The sequence below is a fragment of the Nannospalax galili genome, unplaced genomic scaffold (genome assembly GCF_000622305.1).
Source record: "Nannospalax galili isolate Female #2095 unplaced genomic scaffold, S.galili_v1.0 scaffold679, whole genome shotgun sequence".
Classification (NCBI taxonomy): Eukaryota; Metazoa; Chordata; class Mammalia; order Rodentia; family Spalacidae; genus Nannospalax; species Nannospalax galili.
In genome coordinates this window covers 128,257-153,520 of record NW_008343462.1, presented here as the reverse complement: position 1 = coordinate 153,520, position 25,264 = coordinate 128,257, and the positions used below count along the sequence as shown (strand labels likewise).

At 51.6% G+C, this 25,264-nt stretch overlaps 1 protein-coding gene across 1 annotated transcript in view; it reads left to right on the top strand.

Moving 5' to 3' along the window:
* Window positions 1-15,078: 15,078 nt before the first annotated feature.
* The window catches only part of Metrnl (meteorin like, glial cell differentiation regulator), a 15,703-nt gene continuing 5,517 nt past the window's right edge, over window positions 15,079-25,264 (top strand). Inside the window, exons 1-2 of the mRNA XM_008839645.3 lie at window positions 15,079-15,454; window positions 20,419-20,804. Of these exons, the coding sequence (XP_008837867.1) occupies window positions 15,291-15,454; window positions 20,419-20,804 (550 nt within the window). The 5' untranslated portion in view covers window positions 15,079-15,290. The remainder of the gene's footprint in view (window positions 15,455-20,418; window positions 20,805-25,264) is intronic.

Below are 25,264 nucleotides of genomic sequence, written 5' to 3'. Positions count from 1 at the left end.
AGTACTGTCAGATGGGACACACCAGTGGATGGGTGTGGGGATCAGGGACAGACAACTCTCCCCAAACCAAACTTAGCTTATCCAGCCACAAAGCATGCAGGGGGGACTCAGGCTCACTCACAAGACCCAAGAAGATCCATGCCATCATCACTCTGGGCCACATGTCTGCTGAGTACAGCCACCTCTGGGGTTTTTTTTTTTTTGCTTCCCTCACCACAGTTTCCAGGGACACCTTCCAAACTGCAATCAAATTCAGCCCCAACCAGACGACAGATGCCTGAGACCCCTGCCCCTTTAGGATAGTGTGTCTGTCCCCTCTGTGAGAGCTGCTTTAGGCCACCTCCACTCTGCCCTTCCTCACCACCCCTGTCTCATCCCTTCTGCAGGAAATCTTTCTATTAAGGGCCCTCCAACAGTGTCTCCAAACTGCTGGCTCTGTGGGGGCAGGGACAGGGTCTTTTTTGTGCACTGCCAAGTCCCCTTTGGCTAGCAGAGACCAGTGATCACGTGAGCTGGTTGCTGATGCAAGGCCTGGAAGCTGGGGCCAGCAAGCATTGCAGGCAGAAAGGAGGGGAGGGAATGGCTCCTCAAGACAGACCCTGGAGCATTTGGGGATAACTCCTCAAGAAGATTGGTAGGTATGTCCTACATGCCTAAAGTTGTCTGTGGGTGCTGACTTAAAATAGCTCCACACCCAGGCAGTTCTGCCCAGTTAGCACAGAACCCTCAGACACGAAGCACAGAGTTCCTCAAGCTGGGATGTCATGTCATGATTCCTGCTCTCCCCCTTACAGTGGAACCTAAAGTCTGATGTTTAGCTGCTGCCCTGGTGTGCTAGCTCCATGAAGGCTTTGCTGGCATGCAGTGCAGTAACTGGCCAGTACTGGGCAGGTGCTAGCAGTGAATAGCAGGAAAATTTCTCCCTACAACCACATCTAGAAAACAAGACTTTGTGTATACCTACATAAAGTTAAAGAATGTTAGCCAAATCACCAAAAATGTTCAAATTGCTTTTTGAGTCGATCTCACACGACAGCACAACAGAACATGCCATCTCAGATATGTACACTGGCTTGGATTATCTGGTTATTTTGATGAGCTGACATGGTATGGTCAAGGAGTACTCTCAACTCTCCCAGAGTTTGCACAAATTGTTCTGTGGTCCATGGAGGTAGCAGGCCAGTGACCTCTGCCTGGGCTCCTAGCTTCATACAGGTGCATTGGGTGACAGAGCATGTCAGATGTCAGTAAATTCTACACTCATGTGAATTTCTGGCTTCTCAGCCCACGATGTCCCCTCCTGAGGGTAACCGAGTTAGAGGCTGAGTCAGGCATCCTTTTCCCCTGGACAAATGAATGACACTGAAGCTACACTGTCTCTGGCCTCTCGCTGGCCAGTTGTCCTGTGGGCAGCACTGCAGCACTGAAAGTGAAGTCTTCAGCTACCCTTCTGCAACAGAGTTTGACTTTGCTTCTTTCTAAACTTTAACATTTTCACATTCTATTAGAATGGAGAGAACCCGAGGCAAACAGCAACACTCAGATACCGGAATACCTCAGCATATATGTCAAGGGTGCCTGGTATTTTCACTGCTGCTATAGTGCTTGTCAAAATGATTGCTGTGCTTGTGAATTAAGGGCACATAAGAATACAAAGTGGTAACCAACAACCCTGGGCACTACCACATGAGAAGAAAGGACTGTCTGTCCCCAAACACCATGGCTCCTGCCAGTCTGTCTGGGTCTGAAGATTTGTGCTCCCAGCAGCCATTCAACAAACCACAAGTCTGCAGCCAGCCACCAATGGATCTGTTTGTCTTTGCCTACCTGTTTTAGTGTATTTTCTATGGTTACAGCTCCACAGCCAGAGTGACTGTCAAGGAATTCAAGGTTTTTGGCATATGGTGCTGGAGGCTGGCTAACCCCAAGAACATGGTACCGTTATCTGATATACCTCATGCTGTCCCCTTGTGACCTGGTAGGTGTATCCCAAAGTGAAACAGATCATGCTGCTTGCTAGGAGCCCACACTTCCTCCCTCCCTCTCCCCCCCCCTCCTTCTCTTCCTCTCTTCCTCCTCTTCCTTCTCCTTTTTCTTTATCCTCTTGCTATATTGTCCAGCCTAGACTTGAATTCCTGATTCAAATAATCCTCCTGCCTCAGCCTCCTAAGCAACCAGGACTACAAATGTGTCACCACACTCAGTTTCTGTTGCTTATTATAAGTCATGACCTCCATTGCAAGGAACCTGCTTTGGTGACTCATTTAATCCTGATTACCTCCCAAAGGCCCTGCCAGTAGCAGTGGGCGACATGGCTTGATGCCGCCAGCTAGAGCAGCCTGAGGAGTGCTTTTCAGAGGCCGGCCAGTACTTAAGTGAAGCTGGGATTCTTTTCTTTTTGGTCTTTTTGAGACAGGGTCTTCCTGTAGCCCCAGCTGTCCTGGAATTCACTATGTAGACCAGGCTGGCCTTGACCTCACAGAGATCACCTGCCTCTGCCTCCCATGTGCTGGGATTAAAGGTGTGCACCACCACACCCAGCTGAAGCTGGGATTCTTACACCACTTTAAGAATTTCAGGATGTGACAGTAAGAAAACTTGGAATTTATTAAGGAGAGTTTGAATTTGGAAAGTCTGGGCAGGGGGATTGTGGCAAATTCGAGACCAATCTGGACTAAACTGATTGGCAGGCCAGCCTGGAATATATAGGAAGACCCTGTCTTAAAAACATAGACAATAAACAAACAAAACCCAGGGGCTGGAGAGATGACTCAGCAGTTAAGAGCACTGGCTGCTCTTGCAGAAGACCCAGGTTCAATTCCCAGCACCCACATGGTGGCTAACAACCATCTGTAACTCCAGTTCAAGGGGATCTGACTCCCTCTTCTGACCTCCATGGGCATTGCAAGACACAGATGCACTTTCACACATGCAGGCAATACACTCATACACATGAAATAAAATAAAAATAAATATTTTAAAATAAACAAATAAAACCCAGAGTCTGGAGAGGTGGCTCAGCACCCACATGGTAGCTAACAACCATTTGTAACTCCAGTTCCAGGTATCTAATGCCCTCTTCCGGTCTCTATGGGCATTGCATGCATGTAATATACTTAAAACATGCAAGCAAAACACACACATAAAAATAAGTAAATCAACTGGGCATAGTAGCTCCTGCCTTAATCCCAGCACTTGGGAGGCAGAAGCAGGCAGACAAGGCCAGCCTGGTCTACATAGTGAATTCCAGGCCAGCTGGAACTACACAGAGATCCTGTCTCAAAATATCATCATCATCATCATCATTGAAACAATCAAGAAACACAAGAGATTTTAATGTAGATTTAAGCACAAGCATTAAGAGGGGGAAAGGGACATTTAAAAAGAGAGTTAAGTCCCCAAAGGTGGGTGAAAACATCTTAAGAGAGTCAAATTTAAGTGTCGTAATGATGCTATCTATATGATTTGACTTTGGTGGCTTTTGAAATTATATTGTTCAAAGCGTTTAAAGATAAAATGTTTTGGTATACTTACTATCTAAAGAACTGTTCTTTAGTAAATGAGGTTATATAGTGGTTTCTGGGCACACTGTTCAGGTGTACAGGCTGATAAGATGGAAACACAGGCCTAAAAGTCAAGGAAGGAATCCTTATTATATGTACGTCACAAGAAAGTCAAGGCATGCTTCCACTACGAGCATCATTTGTAATCTCGTTTGTGAGAGTGTCAGTCAGCAGGGGTGAGGGCCTCCTTTCCCTTCCCACAGCCGCTTGTCTCTCCATCCTGCCTTAGCCCTGCCTCCAAAGACCATCAACGTAAGTGTGACTTTAGGGACCAAGTTTCTAACACTTGAATTATAGGGGACACTAACCAGATTAGTGGAGGGATGAATTGGCATTTTCTTCTGAGATTTACAAAGCTGCAGAGGTCTATAAATCATGGATATATAAAACAAAACCAGGGGCATGGGTAGAAACTGCAGGATGGTACCCAGGAATCAAGGTTTCTTGGTGCTAGGACAGGTTTTTGCTTTGTGCCAAGCCTGGGGGATTTGCAGAGGGCCTTGGGGAAGGGTGGATGGGATCTTTGCAAAGCTGTTATAAAGCCCACAGAACAGCCCAAGACAATTGAAGGGTTTCTTCTCCCTTTGGGTCTTGGATCCTCCCTTCCCTAGGACTAAGAGGGACTGGCCCTGCTACAAGTGGACTGCTATTGTCCCAGGGACTCCCTGATCTCCCTGGGAAGTCTGTGGAAGGACAGACTTCCCGACTGCTGAGAACAGGAGGGCATCAAAGTTGCCTGTGGTGAGGAGGCCCTAATTCAGTGCTGGCTGGACAGGCCCTACCCTGCTTATCAGCTGGGTTTGGGTGACTTAGCCTTCTGCCTAATGCCTGCACCTCTGAAGAGTTCAGACTCCAGAGGCAGAGAGGGACAGAGACTTTGAGATTTCCCCTGGGTGTTGTGGGGAGCTGAAAAAACACTTCTGACACCCAGCTTAGGCTGCTCTTATGGACCCCACTTCAGACACCATCACAGGTACTAGACCCCAAGGCTGCCCCTGTTTCTATTTAGCTATAAATGAGAATTTCCCACATAATCTGCTGTCAGGTTCACAGGAAAGCACAAAATGCATTTTTAGTTTATTCTAAGGGGCACAGCAAAGGATGTAGGTGAACAGTCAAATGACAAAAGCCCAGTGTCCTGGGAATGGGGTCTTCTGTCTCCGCAGAATGAGGCTGAGTCACTCCTGGGACCCTCACATGTACACCAACCCACCTCTCTCAGCCCTGTCATTTGGGGGGGGTCTCCTCATTGAACAAAAGATCCTTCTGTTGCCTAGGAAACTCCAAAAGAGTTCAGTGCTTTGAGCCAGGAACTGGGGTAGAGGCCAAATTCATATTTCTTACAATGTCACACTGGTATCCAGGAGTTCTGACCATCCAGGGATACTCTTCTATCTCAGGGCAACTCTGGGAGGCAGTGACACATGGAACTTAGACATTTGTCATCAACATTACCTCAGCGGGGACATCCCTCCCTGAGGACCCCAAGTTGTAGATGCCTTACTTTGTTAGCCATGCCATCAGGAATTAGATTCCACCTCAGCAGACTCTGATCCACTGTCACGCAGTGGGAGGAGCAGCAAGTTTAGCCCCAGTGACCCCATACATCCCATCACCCCAATATATCACCCAGCTGCTACTTCCCATATATGGGACTTTAGGATGGCTTCATATCCTCTGTGTTGATCTGTATTATTTTCTATAGTGAAGGTGCATGACTTTTGCAACAGAAGCCATGCTTCAGTCTCAGGCCTTGCCCCTGTGCCTGATAGCTTGTCCTTTGGGTCTTGTCCCCACAATAATACACGTGTCCTTGTCCCGGCCACAGCCAACTGCAGCAGGGATAGGATGACAGATGTGCCGCTAGGTATTCCCTACCTAGGAACCCAGTGGAGCCCTGGGGTCGGGCTGGCTCCACAACCACTATGTGCCTTCAGGGAGGACTGAACTCTCAGGCTTCCCTTGTAGAGTGGGGTGATGGGTGAAGATGCAGCCCTAGGCTTTGGGCAGAGGTACTGTTCGGTATACTGACCCAGCAAGGATGGTGTGGCTGGGGTTTTGGTATGCACCTGGGTCAGTACCCAGGCAGGGATCTCCTGGGACCTGCCTTCCTTCCAGGGCTGTTTTCTTGCTGTGGACACCCAGAGCCTGCAACCACGTGCTTCACTGGCTTCCCTGGTCCCTAGAGCTTAGGGACTGAGTGTTGAGGAGTGAGCCCCTCCTCACTGATCTGCATTCAGTGCTGGTTGTGTCTTGTTACCAGAGGTTGTTTGTGTCACCACACCACACACCCGAGTGAGGCAGTCACAGACCGAGGCCCAATGTTAGTCCTTTGAGGAGCTAGTAGGTTTAAGTCAGGGCAGACTTAAAATACCAAGTCCTAGTCGGCCCAGAACTGTGGCTTTTGGCAGCACAGAGGCTCTATGTCTGGAGGCCATGGCCCTGGGGGAAGACTCAGCTATTTTTGCCTTCTGAGGTTTAGTACTTCCTGCCTGGACGCTTTGGAAGTACCAGAAACACATGAGGTTTAGCTGAGGGAAAGTGCTTCCTGAAGAATGAGACTTCCACAAGGGGATGGGGGTGGGCAGGGGATCTGGCTCCTTCCATGCTGCATGGAGAGCTAGGCAGGCAAATAGACCAGCAAGGTCCTCTTGGGACTCACAGGAGGTTTATTCCCCAGTTGACCTTTTCTAAGGGAAACTATCCACAAAACATAGCTAAAAGTACAATTTTAGGATGAGAAATAGTCAAAAGCTATTTATGGCTATGGAAATCATATCTACACAAGCAGAGAGAATTGGAGAACCGAACCTGAGTGAAGTCAGAGAGCTAGATGGTGTGAGAACAAGGAGCACTTCACCCATGGCAGGGCTCCAGCAGCCCTGCTCACCTTGCTGGATCTCCCGGGGTGGGCTGTTCTATCAGACCTTTCCTGAGAAAACACCAGAAACGTCCTTCCTGCAAAACTAATGGGAGCTGGAGCTCTGGGGCACGGCTGACCTGGAACTGGGGTTGGGACCAGGACCACCTTTTCTCCCCCCTTCCTGGCCCTCACACCTGGCACACACCTACACATACCTGTACACGCTGTCACACACTGGCCATGCCAGCTTGTCTAGCGTCTTCTGGCCCATCCTCCAAGTCAGGGGAGACATTTCTCCCAGCTGGTCCTTGAGACCAGAACCTGCCAGGACAGTCTAGCTGGTGCCCACACCCTTAAGGTGGTGTCCAGAAGGAAGTGAGATTCAGATGCCCAGAACCAAGGTGACATTGTGCAGGATACCCTCCTCCAGGACACCTTGGAGGATGTTCTTTTCCAATCAGGAAAGATTGGAAAGATTGGTAAGGCCTCGTTGTGCCCTGATCGTGTGTAGAGATTGCTACACCCTACTGACTGACCATGACATGCCCTGCCACTTTCCCTTAGACACTGCCATCTGGGGCACCGGAGCAGGTGCTTTTGAGAAAGGGGGAGGGCAGCAGCAGAGTGAACAGGGATGGAATGCTTATCCAGCTGGTTAGCACTGCCCTGACCACTTCCCTAAAATTGAGTTCTGGTCTTCAGCCTTTCTGTTCACCCTGAGTTCCAACAATTACCCCATTGTAGAATGAAGATGGGGGCCATGAAACCCTGAAAAGGGTCAGAAGGGGTGGGGGGTAGCTGGGCTGGGAGGTAGCCAGGAAAGTGATCTAGGGGTCACTCAGGGAGATGGCAGCCACTCTGCCCACCCTCGATGGACTTCAAACAAGCCAGGACAGACAACATTCAAAAGTGCCCACAAAAGGGCTTCCTGTTGACACTTTCGCTCCTTCCCTTTTTCTGGGGCCAGAGCCTCACTGGGCTCCACCCACGCTGCCGGAGTGGCAGGCAGACCTTGGAACATGAAACCGTGCCACCCAGCCCCCAACCCTGCAATGTGCTTTTTTGAAGTTTGTTTGAAAGCCAGATGTTGCCCCACACACCAGCCAGCACCGGGCTGCCCACCAACACTCTGCAGTTTGTGCTGAAAGTGAGAAGTGAGCCAGACCACCATGGACCAAATACACAGAACCCTAAACACACAGAAGCACACAGCACCAAGGGAGTCCAAGGCAATACACACTAACATGGGGCCACTGGGAGGTCAGTGGGCAGATCTCTTTTCTTCTCACACCTTTTTTTCAGGGTCAACCTTTTTAAAAAGTCACTTTCCTATTTGTAGGTAAGAATGCTTTAAGCATTTCAGTTAGCTCTCTAGATAACAGATCTTGCAAGGCTTTTTGCAGGCCACTGATTCACGGGAGTGGGTAGATACTAAACCTCAGGAGGTGTTTGGGATAGAATGCTGGACACTGGACCCTCCAGAGGGTAAACAGACTCCAGAAGACAGTGAGGGAACAAACACTCCCAACTGGTTATTTCTAGAAGTCACAGATGATGTAGGATGACAAGCCAGGGTGGCTGAGTTCAAGATTAGGCTGTGGAAAGGCTAGAAGAGTCTGTGTTCCAAATCTCAAGAGAAATGGGAGTTTCACCCCACTGAGCAGGTGAGCCCTGCTGTCAACCTTTCCTCTATGGTGGCCTCTGAGATATGATCAGTTTGCTTGAGTGGGAACCAGCTTCAATGGTCGATGGTAGTCGCAAATGACTCAACATGTCTGTGGTGAATACTTGTCAAAGGCCTACTTCCAGAAGCCCCCTGGGGGACCCCCACCTCAGGAATAGGTCTGAGCTCCAGGAAGACCCCCAGGTTGCAGTTGCCTTCTAGGTCAATAATGACCCTCAGAATCTGGAATAATCTGTTTCCTTCCTCACTCTTCTCTCCTTTCTTACTTTTTAAGTAATTTGTTTTCTTATGGTAACTGTAGAAATCTGGGGAAACTATTAAAGAATGTCACACAGTCTAACCATCCAGCTGATGTGGGGGCATCAGTGTTTTAAGCATTGATGTCACAATGTGTATAAGGACATCCGTGTCACACTGTGAAGAAGGACATGTGGTTTTATTCTTCTTGCTTATGTGGCTTCATTGCTTTCCCCTTCCACACAGCTGTGTCAGGCTTCAGGGAGGTTCTCAACTGGACTAGGCCTCCTCACATCCCACCCCCACAGCACTGGCACTCCCAGAAAAAAAGTGCGTTAGTGAACTACTTCCCCCAGGCAGCCCTACAGGAGAACACTCACCCACACTGGCTGTTTCAAGTGGTTCAAATGTTAGTTGTGAGCAGAACTGGATGGGAAGCACCTCTGGACCTAGAGGCCTCTGGATACTGTCTAGCTCCCTTCCCCAAGCTGGATAAAGTGGAGCAGCTACAGGGGAGCCAGTCTGGTGAAGGCGGCTGTAGGCTACGGATAAGAAGGGGAGGTGTCCAGGGTCCATAGGGTCCAGGGCCTGGCTGTCTTTCTTGGGGGCTCAATGAACAGCCAGATGCTCATTCTACTATCTTAAGCCTAAAAGAGGGTCTATCTAAGCTATCTCACTTATAGAAGCTTTTGTGGACCACAGCAGCCCCCTCCCAATGCTAGGGAGAGTAGGGTAGAGCCAGAGCTGGGACTTGAACACCTTGTTTGGAGCCTGGGACCCATGTTGCAGCAAGAGGTCTCAGCACCTGCTGGGTGGACCAAAAGCCCCCATATCCCTGAGTGGGAAGTGCTGAGGGGTGGGCTGCCCATTCACAGTTTTGCAATCCTGGAAGGATCCATCAAGCCACCGTTGCATCTGGAACCCATGAGAGTTCCTTAGGTGTAGGTTTTCCTACTGGCAGGACACAGGTGACATAGGGAGAATCGTGGGACAGCATCGCCTCTACTCCTCTTGTTTGGTAGCATTGTCACCCCTGTGTCCCGCCATCCCCTTTCTCACAGCATCTGCCCCACCCAGCCCTCTCCTATGGGACCCCATCCAGTCTTCTCCAACACTAACAGTTCCCTCCCACTGTACACTGTGTGCAGTGGGTGTGTATAAGGGGTATTGACCTTGCCAAGGCAGGTAACTGGGCCTCTGGATGCTCCCTTCATGGCCAGCCCTGTAGCTACCCTTCCCGATTCCAGTGCTGCCAGGGACAAGGGATTGCACACAACTGGCATGCTGCCATGTTGAGGACAGGAGACCTGACTCACCTAGCATCCTCTGAGCTTGGCTCCACCCTTGTCTCCTGGCTCAGGGTGGAGCCCTTAGAGCAGGTGAACTCCAGGTGCCTGCCTTCCCTATCTCAGATGTGCCCAGCAAGGGACCCTGCCTTGGAATGACACCTTCATGGCCCTCATTGCCCCAGGGCTGTAGACCTGGCTTTCAGCTCCTCCAGGTACGGTCAACCTCCAGCTGCATACTTGGAGTCTATCTCGTCTCTAAATATAGGACCAGATGGGTTGATGACATAGGTGGAGACAGGCCCCATTGACAGCCCCCTGGTAAAGGGAGTTTATAGGATGCCTGCTGGGCTGAGTCACCGAGGTACAGTCAACTGCTGTCTGTTGGGGAGGACCAGGCCTGGGGCTCTCAGTTGGATCTCAGTGCTGGACTGGAGGAGAGAAGCCCAGCCCAGGCAAACTGGACAGTTCCTGAGTGGTGACTATAATGTATGCTGTTCCCCTTCCCTACACGCACCTTTGATCCAGTCAGGTCAGGGTTGTACCAACATGTGCATGTAAACAGGGCTCCTGCGATAGTGTTTAAGGCTGAAGGGTCGTAACCTCTGTGATCCCTACATGATTTGTGGGATGTGTGTATGTGCACAAGTCAGACACACTGCCCTCTTCCTGGAGGGTGGAGAGACTTTGACTACCATGACGTTCTGATATTTCAGGCACACACAGGGCATCAGATGTAGCTGTGCAGGGACACCTGTGAAGGTGGCGATCAGATCTGCCCTAGTCAGGAAAAGCTGTGGAGAAGCTGAGCACTATGGCTAGAACTGAGGAGCAAGGATTACCCCCACCCCCATATGCGTGTGTGTGCCGGGACCTGGAGTAGCTGAGGACATTGGGCAAAAGAGGAAGAGTGTGAAAACCAAGTTCAGCAAACAGGGAGGAATATGGAGAGGCCACCATGTGGCAATGGCTAGCTGGCCCATACACACAGACCTGTGGTCACTTAGGGCACCAGCCAGAAGGTCAGAAACCCATGACAAAAATGTCTAGAGGGAATCAGCTTCCCACTGCCTAGGGGAAGAGTGGTGTCCCCACAAAGCTACTATCTGATGCTGCGTGTGTGTTGCCTCAAGGGAGTCCGGTGCCCACTGCTGGGGTCACGACAGCTTGCTGTCCCTGAGGCTGTGAACTGCTAGGCTCCACACACAACTGTCTGCACTTCTGGGCCCCCTTTGTGACACACCTCAGGTTACACATGGCCATTCTGCCTACACTTGAATCTGGGGCTCTCGGGCTTGAGGCCCTCGCTCTGAGGACTTGAGGGAGGCCTTGGCTCCAGCCAAGCCAGTTGTGACTCTTCCACCCACTTTTCTCTGACTCACAGATAGCAAACCTGCCAGCAAATTAGGTTAGGGGGAGCTAGGTGAAGGTTGTTGAGTTGAGGCCACTGGGCTGTTTCATGTCGTAATTACATGCTACTCACTGTAGTTGCTAAATGTTAAATTACAAGCGTTGGCTCTCCACGCATCATTTGACCACAATTATGGTAATTATGTCCCTGCCAGAAGGTCAGCAAAAGTGACCTCAGAGGATACTAGGGTGACAGAAAACTTGGGGGCTGGGGCTGAGTAGGGCAATAGGACAGATATTATTACATGAATACCAAGGGCAAAGCAGGTTGTGGCTGGCCACCCTTCTCAAAGATTTCAAATGCTAAGAGGAAAAGCTATTATACATTGTTAGTGAAAACTGAATGTTTGTCTGGAAGCTTCCAGGTTCTAGGTAGCTCTTCAGTGACAGCTCCAGGTGACAGCCACTTTGTATAACAGAATAGTCATCAGTATGCATCTGAAACCTCAAGACTAGGCAAAACCCACCAGTGTTGACAATCTGTTGAGCTGTGTTGGTGGCACAAAGTCCCACCACTGTGGGGAAACACAGGAGATCCCCCACTGTGATGCCTTCCATGAAAGGAGAAATGCCTGTATCTTGTGTCCAAGAGACTCTACCAGCTCCCATCCAGGGATGAGGTACTGTATGCTGACACTGGGAATCCTGTATCACCCTGAGAATAAGAACTATCTCACTCTGCAGGTAACTGAGGTTCAGAAACAGATCCCAACACCACAGACTGTGGGAACCACAATGTGGTACTGCTGTCTGAGCTACATCATCTACCACTCATGAGGGCCTGCATGCTCCCTTAAGTTCAAAAAGGATGAGAGGTGTCCAGTCCCACAGAGCCTGCTCCTGGCAACTCCTTTCCACTGTTGGGCCCCATGAAATGTTCCAGCCCATGCTTTATGACATAAAATCTCTGGGGCCAGACATATACAGCTGAGCCTGGAGCTGTCACTCTGGTCCCCAGATTTGTGAGGCCACACCCCATCTTCTTGTCCTAACACCTGACCATCCAGAGATGCTCCATCCAAGAATTTATCACAGAGGTTTGCACCAAACTCCGTACCAATGCTGTGAGGACCAATGTGAGGCCATCCCTCCCCACTGCGAGGCATCAGGGGGATACTGGAACCCCTTTTGGGATTTTTGTCCCTGGTCCCTTCCCTGACAGCCTGGAATGACACATCTTAGGTTCTTTCCTTACAGAATTTCCAAGAGGGACCCTGGGAAAGATCAGAGGGGCTGATGAGGTCCCTGTAGGTTCATGGTCAACCCACTAGGACTTATGAGTAGAAAGGTTGGTAGGCAGCCTCGGACAGCTTTGTCCCACCTCATTCTCCTGCTCCCAGGAGCCCTTTCTATGGGGATGGTCTCTCTGCAGGTGGCTGTACTGCAGGACAGTGGTCAGCAGGTATGCCAGGAGGCCCCGAGGATCTGTTCTCTATAGCACAAACCTCCCACCAGTCAGCAGAGTGCAGCATCCCAGTGACAACCCTGAGAACTGGTTCTGCCACCCTGGCCCCACCCTGTGCTAACTGATGGGTCAGGGATATGGGAATCAGGAAATTCCTGCTTCAGTGATCCTATAGGAGGATCAGGGTCCTAGAAGGCAATGCCAACCTCCTCAATGCTCTATGGGATTCTTTCACGAGCACTGATAGGCAAGTGTTGATGCCTACCCTGGTTTTGGCTTTTTAATTAGCTTTGTTTTAGGTTTACAACTGAGTCGAGGGGTTTTATGTTTACAACTGAGTTGAGGGGCTGGAGAGATGGCTCAGTGGTTAAGAGCACTGACTGCTCTTGCAGAGGACCAGGGTTCGATTCCCAGCATCCACATGAGTGGCTACGAACCGTCCTTAACTCCAGTTCCAGGGGAATCTGAAGCCCTCTTCTGACCTCCGTGGTATTGCGCAACATGGGTGCACTCAGATACATGCAGGCAATACACTCATACAAATAAAAAATAATAATAATAAATAAAAAACAGTTGAATGTGGAGAAGATTCTTCAATAGCTCTACTTCTTCTTACCACAATTTTTAACACCTTTCCTTAGCATGTACGTGTGGTAATCAATGATCCAATATTGATATGCCATAAACTAAAGGACACAGTCTGCATTATAGTCCACTCTTGTGTTCCACTGGTTTTCTCAAATGCACATAGGCATGTACCCATCATCCTACAATTCTAATGTCAGGGCACCGTTCCCTAGGATGGAACCAGCTTTGGCCCACCAGAGACCCTGGTCAGTGACTGCAGTCATTAGCTCTCACTGCGCTGGACGCTGCACCTACCTGCTTTCATGGTTCTATGGTCTGAACTTTGACAAGACACTCAGCCCTTCTAAGATAGATGAGACCTGATGGGTTACATGCAAATAGTGTATTCAGCTCCATTGAGTTCTGGGTTAAAAAGCATTTCTACACAAAAAGTGGCTGCAGTTTACAGTGAGTAATTGGCAAGTTCCTCACCTGCCTGGGGGTTTCACTCGGCTGGCTCTCATATCACTGCTGCACCCTGGATGCAGTGATGTGGGTAGGGCCCATACTCTAAAGGGTTTGGGGTGGGTGGAGTAGTCTGCCAAGCTCTGAATGTGCAGGTGTGTCCCTGAAGCATCAAACAGAGCCCCGAGTCTCAGAGTCACATCATTTTATGTGTTAGGTAGGATTCCAGCTCTGGGTGTTTGGTCAAGTAGGAAGACCTGCTCAGTCACAAGGCTGCTCTGCACTGATCCTTAAACTGCAGCTGTCTTTTCCAGCTTCGCAGGCCCCTTCCTCTGGCTCTTTTGAGTGGTCTTGACTCTACATATGGTGCTGGCTTTCTCAGTCTTGAAGACTCATAATTCCATCCTGGTCCTTCCCCGCGTATAGTCACCGCCCAACAACTAGACTTCTGGGCCTCGCCTCTTGGAAAGGCGTACCTTGCAATCCCCACCAGTCACTTGAAATTCCTCCTGAAATGTATCCCGCCCAAATTTTCCTACCATTTATCTCTGTTTGGGGCTTTGGAGCACAGGTGAGCAAGGGTGCTGGTTCTGCCTGGAGTGCCTGTCTCTCTGCCCTCTCCCTCTAAATCAAGTTCTAAGCCAGAGTGCCCCTCTGCCTCCCCGTTCCACCCTGCTGCGGTTGCTGTGGTCTCTCCCACTGAATGTTAGTTTCCACATGGCTACCTGTAGAAGGAAGGTACTAGAAGAGAACCCTCCTCAGCGGGCCAGAACTGAGCTCTCATAAGGCAAACTGTTGTTTGTGTGTGGCATTTGGCAATGTCCGCAGACAGTTTGGGTTGTCAGTCAAGTCGGGGGCAGGGGACTACCGATGTCTAGAATGGGGACCAAGATGGACTGATGCTAAAGTCCCACACTGCCAGGGACAAGCCCCATTGTAAAGAACCTTCCAGCCCCAAACCTTTTTTGTGGCGTGGATGGTCCAGGGCCTAAACGTGAAGCAGCTGCCCGCTCTGACTACCCACAGGGAGAGTCCTAAACTCCACAAGGCAAATTATGAGTTTGTGGGGGGACGTGTGTGCCAGAAACTCTCTGAAGACACCTGTTGGTGAAGTGCGACCCCGCTGCATCTGAGAAGCCACTCAGGCTGTCTGGAGGAGTCGGGTTTAAGAGGGGATCAACAGCTGGCCAGGAGCGCTAGGAGCGTAGCACTCCGGGTCTCTCTCGGGTTTCTTTGCCTCTCGCAGCCGGGTGCAGAAGCAGACGCACCCGGGCGCGCTTCCCTTGCCCCTCACACCCCCGGCCGCCGCGCCCCAGCCCCAGCTCTCCTCCGGGACCGTGGACCCACCCCTCGCACCCTCCTCTCTGCAGCGTCCTCGCTTGTCCTGCCCCAGGCTACTTCCTGATGTCCTGGGCCGAGGGATGCTGCTCACCGGGGATCCGCGGCTAGCCACCAGGGCGCCGCGAGCCCGGGCGGACTGCAAGCGGGTAGGTCGGTGAGCGGGCGCGCGGGGCGGAACCCAGGCGGGGGCGGAGCTGCGCACGGGGGCGGGGAGGCCTCTGGGTCCCGCCCCCCAGCTGAGCCGGACCTCGGTCCCGGGACTCCCCCGCTCAGAGGCTCCTGCGGCGGCGAAGGCGGCGGCGGCGGGCGCGCTCCGGTAGCTGCAACTCGTGCGGCCCCGGCGGCTCCGGCGGCCAGTGCGAGGCGTGATGGGCTGGGGACGCGCTACGTGAGCAGCCGGCACGCGGAACCACCTAGCGGGCGGCCCTGGGTCGAGGACTCAGCGTGTGGGCGCGGACCCGGGCGAAGCATGCGGGGCGCTGCGTGGGCGCCCGGGAGGCGCGCCGGGCAGCAGTGGCCTCGGCGCCCCGGGCCTGGCCCCGGCCCGCCCCCGCTGCTGCTGCTGCTGCTGCTGCTGCTGCTGGGCGGCGCGGGCGCGCAGTACTCCAGCGACCTGTGCAGCTGGAAGGGGAGGTGAGTCTCGTGGCGATTCCCGCGGAGCCTTGCTGGACCCGACCCGCGCGCTCGGCTCCCGGAGGGCTAGCTGCTGGGGGCGGCGGGGTTGCGGCTGCGGGGCCGGCCTAGTCCGGTGACCCCCCCCACCCCGCCCCAGCGGGTTCCGGAGGCTGCGGGGCCGGCCTAGTCCGGTGACCCCCCCCACCCCGCCCCAGCCCGGGTTCCGGAACAAGAGCCTGTGGCGTCCAGGTCCGGTCCCGGGGACGCCCGGGGGAGGCGCGCCGGCTGCTGCTGCCCGCTCTCCGCGCGCTGGTCTGAGTCCCCGTGGGTCCCCCGGGTTCCGCGGGCCGCGGCGGGGAGCAGGTTCGGTGGTCCGGGGTTCGGGTTTTCTACCCTCGGAACCAGCCGGGCCCGTGCCGGGCACTGCGAGGAGGGACAGCCTGGGCGCTGAGACCACGGTGGCTCGGGGGTCCGCGGGGTCCCGCAGCGCCAGCCAAGTCCGCGGGGCCACTGGAGGAGGGCGGCACCTGTGCTCTCCAGTGCAGCCGGGCAGGACTCGCGGCCGCTGGTGAAGGTCAGGCCGCCCTTGGTATCGGCGCGCGTGGCTCGGCGACACCCCCCCACCCCGGCCCCGGCCTGCTGTGACAGCCGAGGACTTTTCGTGGTAGTTTTAACTTAAGTGTGATAAGAAAGGAGCACAAGCCCCAAGTGTGCGCGGGCGGGGTATCTGGGGAGCCGCAGCTACTCCGGACCCCGGGGGCGCGGCCGGCCCCCTGGCTGCGCGGTGTAGCCGGTTTGCGAGCTGGAAGTTGCCAGTTCAGCGGTTTGCCGGGCGCCCTGCGCAGCAGCAAGCTCGTCTCCTCTGAAAACGTAGGCCGGGGCTGCATCTGGGTCTGGTTTGGGGCATCCCGTGGGTAGGGCGGCGCGGGTCGGGGTACAGGATCTGATCTGCTGTGCAGACCTCAGCGCTGATCGCTCATGGGGGAAGATTGTGTGTGTGTGTGTGTGTGTGTGTGTGTGTGTGTGTAGGGTGACTTGGTAAAGACGGTTTTCCGAGAAGGCTGGGGGTTGAGCGGTGCCCAGGCTCTGAGTCAGCAGGGCACCGCTGGTTGTCTTGGACTCTTATGGTGCCCAGATCTCTGAGGAAACCACAGAGACCACAATCCACCCCTCCCCAAGGCTCCTGTTAGAGTGCTTGGACTGGAAAATTGAGCCCTGGCTCCTGAGAGCACTGCACCTCCTCTCTGGGAGTTTGCTCTCTCTCTTTCCAGCAGAAATCCCTCCTGCCTGGCAGAGCAGGGACTCAAGAGGAGCTTGGGACCGACAAGGGCGGATGGAGCTCTGGGGGAGGGCTGGCCTCGGGAATGCTGGCGCCAGCACAGAGCTGGCCATGAGCCTCTGATGCTGAGCTCTTCTGGAGCTGCCCTTTCCCCGATGGTAATTAGCTCCCTGCTCACAGCCTGCACTGCTCAATCAATGTGCCCTAACCCCAGGTCTTGGGGTGTCCTGCTTTGGCAGACCCAAATCAGAAACCCTGCCCCTGCTGGTGAGTAGGGTTCTCAGATACTTTCCAGGTTCCCAGAAGACTGTGTGAGTGAAAGGCCACCTTCCCCAGAGTCCAGGGATCTGGTGAGGTTAGCTGGGAGGTCAACCTTCCACCACTGGAGTCAGGCCAGAGCCTCCAATAGGTGTCAGCAGTTGGGGGTGTCCAGATTCTGGGCAACCTTTATGTCTACCTGGGCCACCTCCTCCATGACTACCAACACAGGACTCCTTCAAGGGCCTCTCTCCCAAGGCAGAGCCTGGCAGAGAGCAGCTGAAGGCACCCGATAGCGGTAGGTGGGATGGGGAGAATGCCTGAGACTCTTCTTGTAGCCCCCACTTATCAGCAGCTCCACAGGTCAGCTGACTACAGCATGCTGGTGTGGTGTGATTGCTACTCACTGTTTATGACTTTTTGTTTTACAAGGGGTGGGGGACAGCACCAGGTGAACAAGCCTCAGAATGCTGGGTTCTGGCCTCTATAGGAAGGGAGTTGCCTTCCTAGCCCTAGTTGCTCACATTTGACTGGTGCAGGCTTCTAGGTGTTTCCAAGCAATTAAGTTGGAAATTTTGAAATCCCATAAAGGTGGACCATGAACTCCCCCACCCTTATCTGCCAGGGCATAGCAGGTATGGTCACACCTGGGCTCTCTTGTAAGGGAGGAAATAAAAGGTAAAACTTAGCAGCAGAGTCTTTTGCTTTTGCTGGATCCAAAGCCCTAACAGAGATCCTCATGTCTCACTGGCTGACCTGTGGGTGTGAGATGTGTGCCCAAACGAGCTCTGTTTACATCAATTTACCTGGAATTTACACTTTTTCTCATAAAGCCACTCAAATGTGTGTTCACCTGGGAAGTGAGCCTTGCTGACTTAAAAAAAAAAAAAAAGAAACCACTGCATTGTACTGGAGATATGGCTCAGTGGTCTAGTGGTATAGTGCTTGCCTAGCATGAGCAAGGCCCTGCGTTTGCTCCCCAGGATGGACACACACACGAGAGAGAGATAGAGAGAGAGGCATAGAGAGCGAGAGAGAGCATTAATTCAGTTTAATCTCAAATCAGCCTTTTCAGTTTTGTAGCATAAACTGGAACACTTCTGTCTACAAGTAGCTTCATCACAGCAGTGTAACATGGTTACTTTTGTGAAGCTGATGTATCCACTGTATCTCATGACAAGGATGGTAAAGTCCTATCAGCAGTGGTCATTGAGGTGCACTTGTGATGAATATTTAGAATGCGAGCTTTAGGGTACTAGGCGGTCCAGTGGGAAGACCTCTCTGGTCCCAGGGTGAGGGTCCCTTCACTTTAGTTCCTGCTTGTCCAAACAGTTGCCTTGTGCATCACACTGATTTTGGTGTAAAAGCTCCTATGCTGAGCTCCTGGCCATATTCTTGCTGACCTGGATGTTTTATGGGAATGTGAGGGAAGACTGTTACTTGTCCTGAGATGGGCACCTGGCTAGTGAGGGCATGCGTACAGGTGAGCTAACAGGCACCCATTTCTGTGAGTCTACTCTCATTTTGCTCCTTTTGATTAAGTGGAGCCAGGTGGCCACCACATGATGCATGTGGCTGCTGAGACACGGCCCCCAGACACAGGTCTTCCCCTCTACTTCCCCTGCATCTGCCTGTGTTGTGGGTAGAAGGCAGTCTTCCCTTTTATCCCCTTGAGCCTTCTTCATCACTGCTGACATATTCCTGTTCTGAGGCTCCCTCAAGGGCCTCTCCACAAAGCAAAGATCAACCAAGGGCAACTGAAGGTGCCTGGTAGTTGTAGGTGCAGTTGGAAGAACACATAGAACCCCTTGTCTTATGTTCTTGTGCTGATGCTAAATGCTCTGAGGCCCACAGAGCCTCTGCAGTGGGGATTCCAGCCTCTTGACCCTTAGGACTCTCTGAGAGGGAAGCAAAACCTCAGGCTGGGTGCTTTATATGGGAGAGAGTTGAGGTTTGTACCTCAAACTGGTAGAAGTGTCAGCTGCTCCTTGATGCTGGAGGCAGGAGGAAGAAACACTACGATTAGGTTTTCATTGGCAGCATAAGGAAAGAGCTGATTACAGCCATGTGTATCAGCCACTCACCATTTAGTCTAATTTTCACATAGCACTGTAATTATGCCCATCCCTACATAGGTGTCAGATGAGCTTGTGTGAGTTTTACCGACTGTAATTTGTAAGTTTATTCTTCATGTCTGTCCTGAGGAGTGCCTACAGGCTGGTTGCTCCTGGCCCAGGGCCTTGTAGGGGTGGGGGCCCAGTCAGGAGGGGGTTCACCCACAATGCTTCTCTCTGATGTGACTTATAGCCCTGGCCTGCAGCAGCCCTTGTATACAAAGTGAGGTTTCACGGCCGGAAGCATGAGTCACCAGCAGTAAAGGTATGCCATGTGTTACACATTTTCTCCCTTGCAGGAAAGGATTCTGGAAACTCACTCAGGCTAGGCTCTGGATATAGCCTTGTTTATTTTGCATAAAAACCCTAAGAATGTGGGTGAACCTGTCTGTGATCTGATCAGAACCAAACTCAAGTAATAGAACTCTTAGCTGAAGTCACTGGTTTCTTTCCAGATCCACTTGTGGTTATGACGTAACCGTGGTGACAAGCTGACATCTGCATTACAATTTTGAGCTGGAGGAAACTGCATTTTTTTTGGTGGTTTCAATTTTTTGAAAACAATAGTAGCTCACCCAGGGAGCAGCATACAGCAATAGCCTTTCCTCTGATGAAGCTCGGCATCACCCTGCTGTGTTAGGAATCCTGGTCCTAAGGCCTTGCCCTCTCATCCCTGCACCAAGCCCTGCCCCAGGAATGTTTCCTTCGCTCTTACAATGAATCTTGTTTTAATGGCACTTGTTTCTATTTTTTAAATTATGATTAGTGATCTAGAGACTTCAGGCTTAGAAATGAATGTAAAATTGTCAAATCATCAGCTTCAGGAAAGTTGGAATCTCTTGTTCTCTGTGGCTAACTCCTCCAGCTGCTTTGGAAGCTGTTTTCTGGAGCACGTTATTGCTACATGTGCATTGCACCCATGACATCAATCGATACACGTGAGCCTCATCCTCGTTTTTTGCGCAGTCTGAAACTTCAGCTGATACCATGTCCTCCTGGCCTGCTTTCCTGGATGCTTTGGAAGCACCCAGATCCTGGCGCCTTGGCCAAAGAGCCTGCTGAGACTTATACAGACCCCATACATCTAGGGTCTGGAGAGCAGTGTAGCCTGCACCGTCAGAGCTGTGGCCTGGCTCAGCTTCGTTCTTGTAGTAGGCTTGCTGGCAGTTGAGAGGGGTGGGCATCTGAACACGTGTCAGGGAGTGTGAGTGGTCACAACAGGTGTCACCATCACATGTACTCCCCTGGGTGGGGCTGTGTGAGGGGTGTCGGCAGCCTCCTCTCTGCACTCTGCGCCTCTGACTGATGCTGTCCCCTTCCTCTTCCCACAGTGGGCTGACCCGGGAAGCACACAGCAAGGAGGTGGAGCAGGTGTACTTGCGCTGCTCGGCAGGCTCTGTGGAGTGGATGTACCCAACTGGGGCACTCATTGTCAACCTGAGGCCCAACACCTTCTCACCTGTCCGGAACCTGACTGTGTGCATCAAGCCCTTCAGGGACTCCTCAGGGGCCAATATTTATTTGGAAAAAACTGGAGAACTGAGACTGTTGGTACAGGACAAAGGTGGTGAACCTGGCCGGGTGCAGTGCTTTGGCCTAGAGCAGGGTGGCCTGTTTGTGGAGGCAACACCCCAACAGGACATCAGCAGGAGGACCACGGGCTTCCAGTACGAGTTGATGAGTAAACAGAGGGGACTGGACCTGCACATTCCTTCTGGTGAGTACCCTGTCATGGGTTGACATATGCTAACCTGTGCTGTTGCTTTGTCCTGGGTAACATAGGGGTTTGTCTAACCACTTTGATTTTTCCCTATCTGCTTCTGAGCTCACCTTTGTGAAACACTCTGGTGTCTGTGGCTTGGACAAGGCATGTTTGCTCCCTTAATCTTCCTGTATTCCCCGAGCCCCATGCCCTCCTAGGGGAGCTGCAAGGTGAGGGCATGTTGAATCTCAAAACTAAATGTGCCTTTTCAACAAGAAAACCTCTTCAGGACCACTGGTTGTGGTGTATAGGGTTCTGGTGCTTCTGCCCTGGAGGAAACTGGGGGAAGGGACTGTGTTCCTTTAGAATAGACTAGGGTTATGGTCCCTAAAGGACTGGTCATAACTCACTTGAGATGGGACTTTTAACCTTTCAACTGGCCTAGTCTATGTCTGCTGCAACCTTGAAACACAGTTTTGGGCCAGCAGAACAGCGTAAAGCTGTGATGTTCCAGAGGCTTTTGTGAGTGGGTATTAGAATTAAGAAACCGTACAGTGTCTGGGGAGAGCTTGGCTGACCCAGTGTCAGTTCCACAAGATAGAGCCAGGGGACGAGGTGGCTCTGACATAGATTCCAGCAAGTACCTGGGGTAGGACAGTGTGTAGCCAAGTGCCTGTTAGGGATTGAGGTAGGTAGGCCTTGGAGGAGCTCTCCCTAGGACAGGGTCAGCTTTAGGTTGTGACTGACCCTGAAATTCTTATTTCTCCAAGGCCAGGGAAGGGCCAGGCAAGGTGACAGGTGTGCCTGGTAAATGAGGTAGTGGGCTTGGATTTGGGTTTTTTTGTTGTTGTTGTTGTTGTTTTGTTTTTTCAGACAGGCAGATGTTTTCCTGTGTGGCAGATGGGGAGGAGACATTGTCAGGTGACACTGAAGATTGTGTGGCTCTGTAGGTGGACACTCTGTGGGTGAACACTAGGATGATGTCTGAGTCAGGACCCTATAGTAGGGCAAGCAGGCCCTACCCCTTGTCCTGTGGTCTGTCAGGATCTGGTATTTTAGTCATAAATGAGGGTGACTGACAGAGCCCAGGAGCTGCCCTTTCTTTCTTTTGTCCCCGACTGTCCTCTGCATCTCTGTCCACACTTCCAGGCTAAGGCAGGGAGACGTGTGGGGGTTAGTTGAACTTCCTCAGGTTTTTCTGGGGTGACAAGAAGGGAGTAGCCCTGGAGTGGGCATTTGGTTGTAGTTCTGTGCTCAGTCCTGTATATGCCTCTTAGGCCACCGGGTCTCACAGAAGGCAGTGTCCCAGGTAAGAGGTCATACTATCCCTGTACCTAGGACTTTGCTGTGTTTGAGGTAGGTGCTCAGGGTTCCCTCATCACTCTACAACATAACCCTCACCTGGTCTTGGATGTCTGTGAAGTGGAACCTACAGTAGATGTGATGATGGGAGAAGCCACAACTGTGACCATCAGAACTCAGGACGGACCAGACTGAGAGGACTGTGGGCTCAGGGAACTGAGGCCCAATTCTGGCATTCCCTGGAAACAGGCACAGACAACTGCCTCACATGGAGCTGGGTCCCACCCTCCTTAGAGAGCACCATTTGGGTCCCATAGAAGGGTTGGGAAAGCAGATTGTCTCCTCTTCCCTGGGTGTTTGGCTTTCTTGGAGGAACGGGGGCTCCTGAGCCTTTAATGTTTAAGGAATGGCTACATAATGTAATGTGGAATGTTGGTGCTGGCCATGTGGCAGCAATGATATCATCCTCCCTAGACTGGGCCAGCTTTCAAGCTCTCCATGGCCAGTATCAGGCTTTCCCTCATCTGCTACTCAGACCCTGGTGCAGTATTAGAGACATGATGGACGCCAGAGCCAAGGCAGTGCCAGCCAGAGGAGGCTGAGTGTAGTACCTGGCCTGATGGTTGTGCCTGAGGCAGATGAATGATTCAGAATTCTCCTTTGTATTGACTCAAGAGTGGTGCTGTGGGCTGGAACCTGGGCAGGAGAGCATGAGACAGTATGAGTTTGTGTGTATCTATGTGTGTATAGGTCTGCACACGTGCATGTGAGCCTTGCTTTCCACCCAGCAAGCAGTTAGTTCCACTAGAGTGTTTATAGTGTGTTGGCTTCAAGTCCATTTGGATTGCATAATTGACTTCTGAGCTGCAGTAAAGTGGTGAAGACAGGGGTAGAGGGGTAGGCGGCTCCACCAGGGGTCAGATGAGGTAACCCCTGCATTAGGGAATGCTGGATCAGGTTGCTACCAAGAAGGACTGGCAGGACCTGCTTGCCCTGCGTCTGCTACCTCCATGGCCTCGCTCAGGACTTAGCAGCGGCACACCCTCTAACACCTAGGAAAATCTGGCAGAACATGAAAGGCCCCACATCTGACTACAGATAGAACTCCAGGCCGATGGACCAGCAGAGGCTGTCTGGAGGCTGCCCTCCTATCACCCAGCTATGTGGGGGAAATGGCTATGGGGATGACCAGCAAGGGTGGCAATTTATCAGGATATAGGGAACAGATACAGCTGGGGTGGATCCATTCCAATCCATTGGGCTCATGGCCTTGACCATTGCTGTGGGACTGCGGGAGAGGCCAAATGAGGGAGATAGCGGCAGCAGCAGCGTTTCAGACACGTCAGCGGAGGTAGGCAGCAAGACACTTTGCAGTCATTGCTGTCACTGACTGATTGGGCTCACAGGGTAAATGAAACCTGCCTTCTGAGCATGGCTCTTTAAATCCTGCTCTGCTCTGCTTGAGAAGTTGCATCGTGCCCCACTGCTTCCTTAGTAGACTCAGAGTCTGGTCATGGCCTGATGGTGGGAAGGTTGGTGGCCACATCTCAAAATGGAAAGAAGCCTTGTGCTCTGCAAACCGAGGAACAGAGGGCGTGTTCTTTGGAGCTCCATATCATCTGGTCAGCTCCTGCTTTGGTTTCTCAGGCCACTGTAAGGATCCTGTGATCATTTTTCATCTTAACCCTCTCTCAACTTCGGGTGAAGAAGGGCATGGTCTCCACCAACATTCTTGCCAGGATTCTGGGTTGAGCGCACCCGTGGGGCATCCTTTTTCTGGGGGTGCTGACCCACTGAAGGAGCCTGGACCATAGCTCACCTGGTCACCTCTGCCCAGCTATGTCTTGCTTCTTTCTGTACCTGTTATATGTCATTGTACCTACCACCTATCACCAGCTGTAATGGGGACCCCAGAAACCTTTTTTTTGAGACAGCCTCCCTGCAGCCCAGCTGGCCTGGAACTCACCTTGTAGACCAGGCTGACCTCTATGTAGACCAGAGATCCCCCTGCCTCTGCTGGGATTGAAGGTGTGCACTACTATGCCCAGCTCAGAGGACTCAGAGGTACAGGATTTTCACTTTGGAACTGTGTGTATAACCTTGGCTGTCTTCAGCTGCCCACCCATCAGCTGGGCTGACTGCCTAGCAACCAGTAGTTCCTGCCTGTGCTTGTTCACACTGCTTTCTTCCCTGCCAGTGTGCCCAGCCTGGGTCCCCAGGTGTCTCCAGAAGGCTTCCTTGGACCCTGTTTTTTTAATCCTCATTTGATTCACTTTTTTTTCCTTTTTTAAAAAAAATTTAATAACTACAAGATTAGAAGCTTTTCACTATAGCTTTAACATATTCAGTAACACACTCCAGAGCAACAGTACATCTCTTTCACAAGTGGGTGCAAGTTTCTAGGTTCACAGTTGAATTATTTTGTTATATATTATTGAACTCAGTATAAGCCCTGTAAGACATAAAATTGGATGAGTTTTTAACCTTTAAAAAAGATCTCCATTTCATTTTAGAATATATTGTTCCTTGCAGACAGACTCATTGTTTTTGCTAACACTGAGATGTTGGCGCTTGCATCTCTAATCTGTATGTATCTGATTATTACCAGTCATAATCGGTTGCACTTGGATCCTTGGTGCCTGTGTATATCTATAAAGTCATCGGGCAGATTTCAGTGGTATTGTTTATTACCTCTACTCATTAGCATGACATAAATTTCCATGCTTCCTCCTCAAATATAATACATTTAAAAAAATTTGTTGATTTTTTTTTGTGTGTATATATCACACAGAACATCCCAAACCATCTTATTCAACTATATACTCACTTCCCAGATGGCACCCTCCCATAGCCTCCCTCCCCCCACTAGAGCCCTTATACTCTGATATCCCTGCTACTGTCTGCTGTGTTGTCGGCACCCCCAGCCAATCCCCACTACTTGCCCTTCTGGCGAATCTAGTCAGCGTATCTAGAAGTCTTTGTTTTAGGAGGGTCAGCTGTTCCTCTTCTATCAGTAATCAGTTGTCAATACTCCTTTAGATAAGATTAGGGTCTGCTGTTCATTTTCCCAGTTCTATGCTGGGTTACTATTTGGGAGTCCCTTTGGTCACCCTGGCCAACAACTCAAAAGAAGGTATCGCCTGTCTGGCATTGTTGCTTGTTATGTAGCTTTT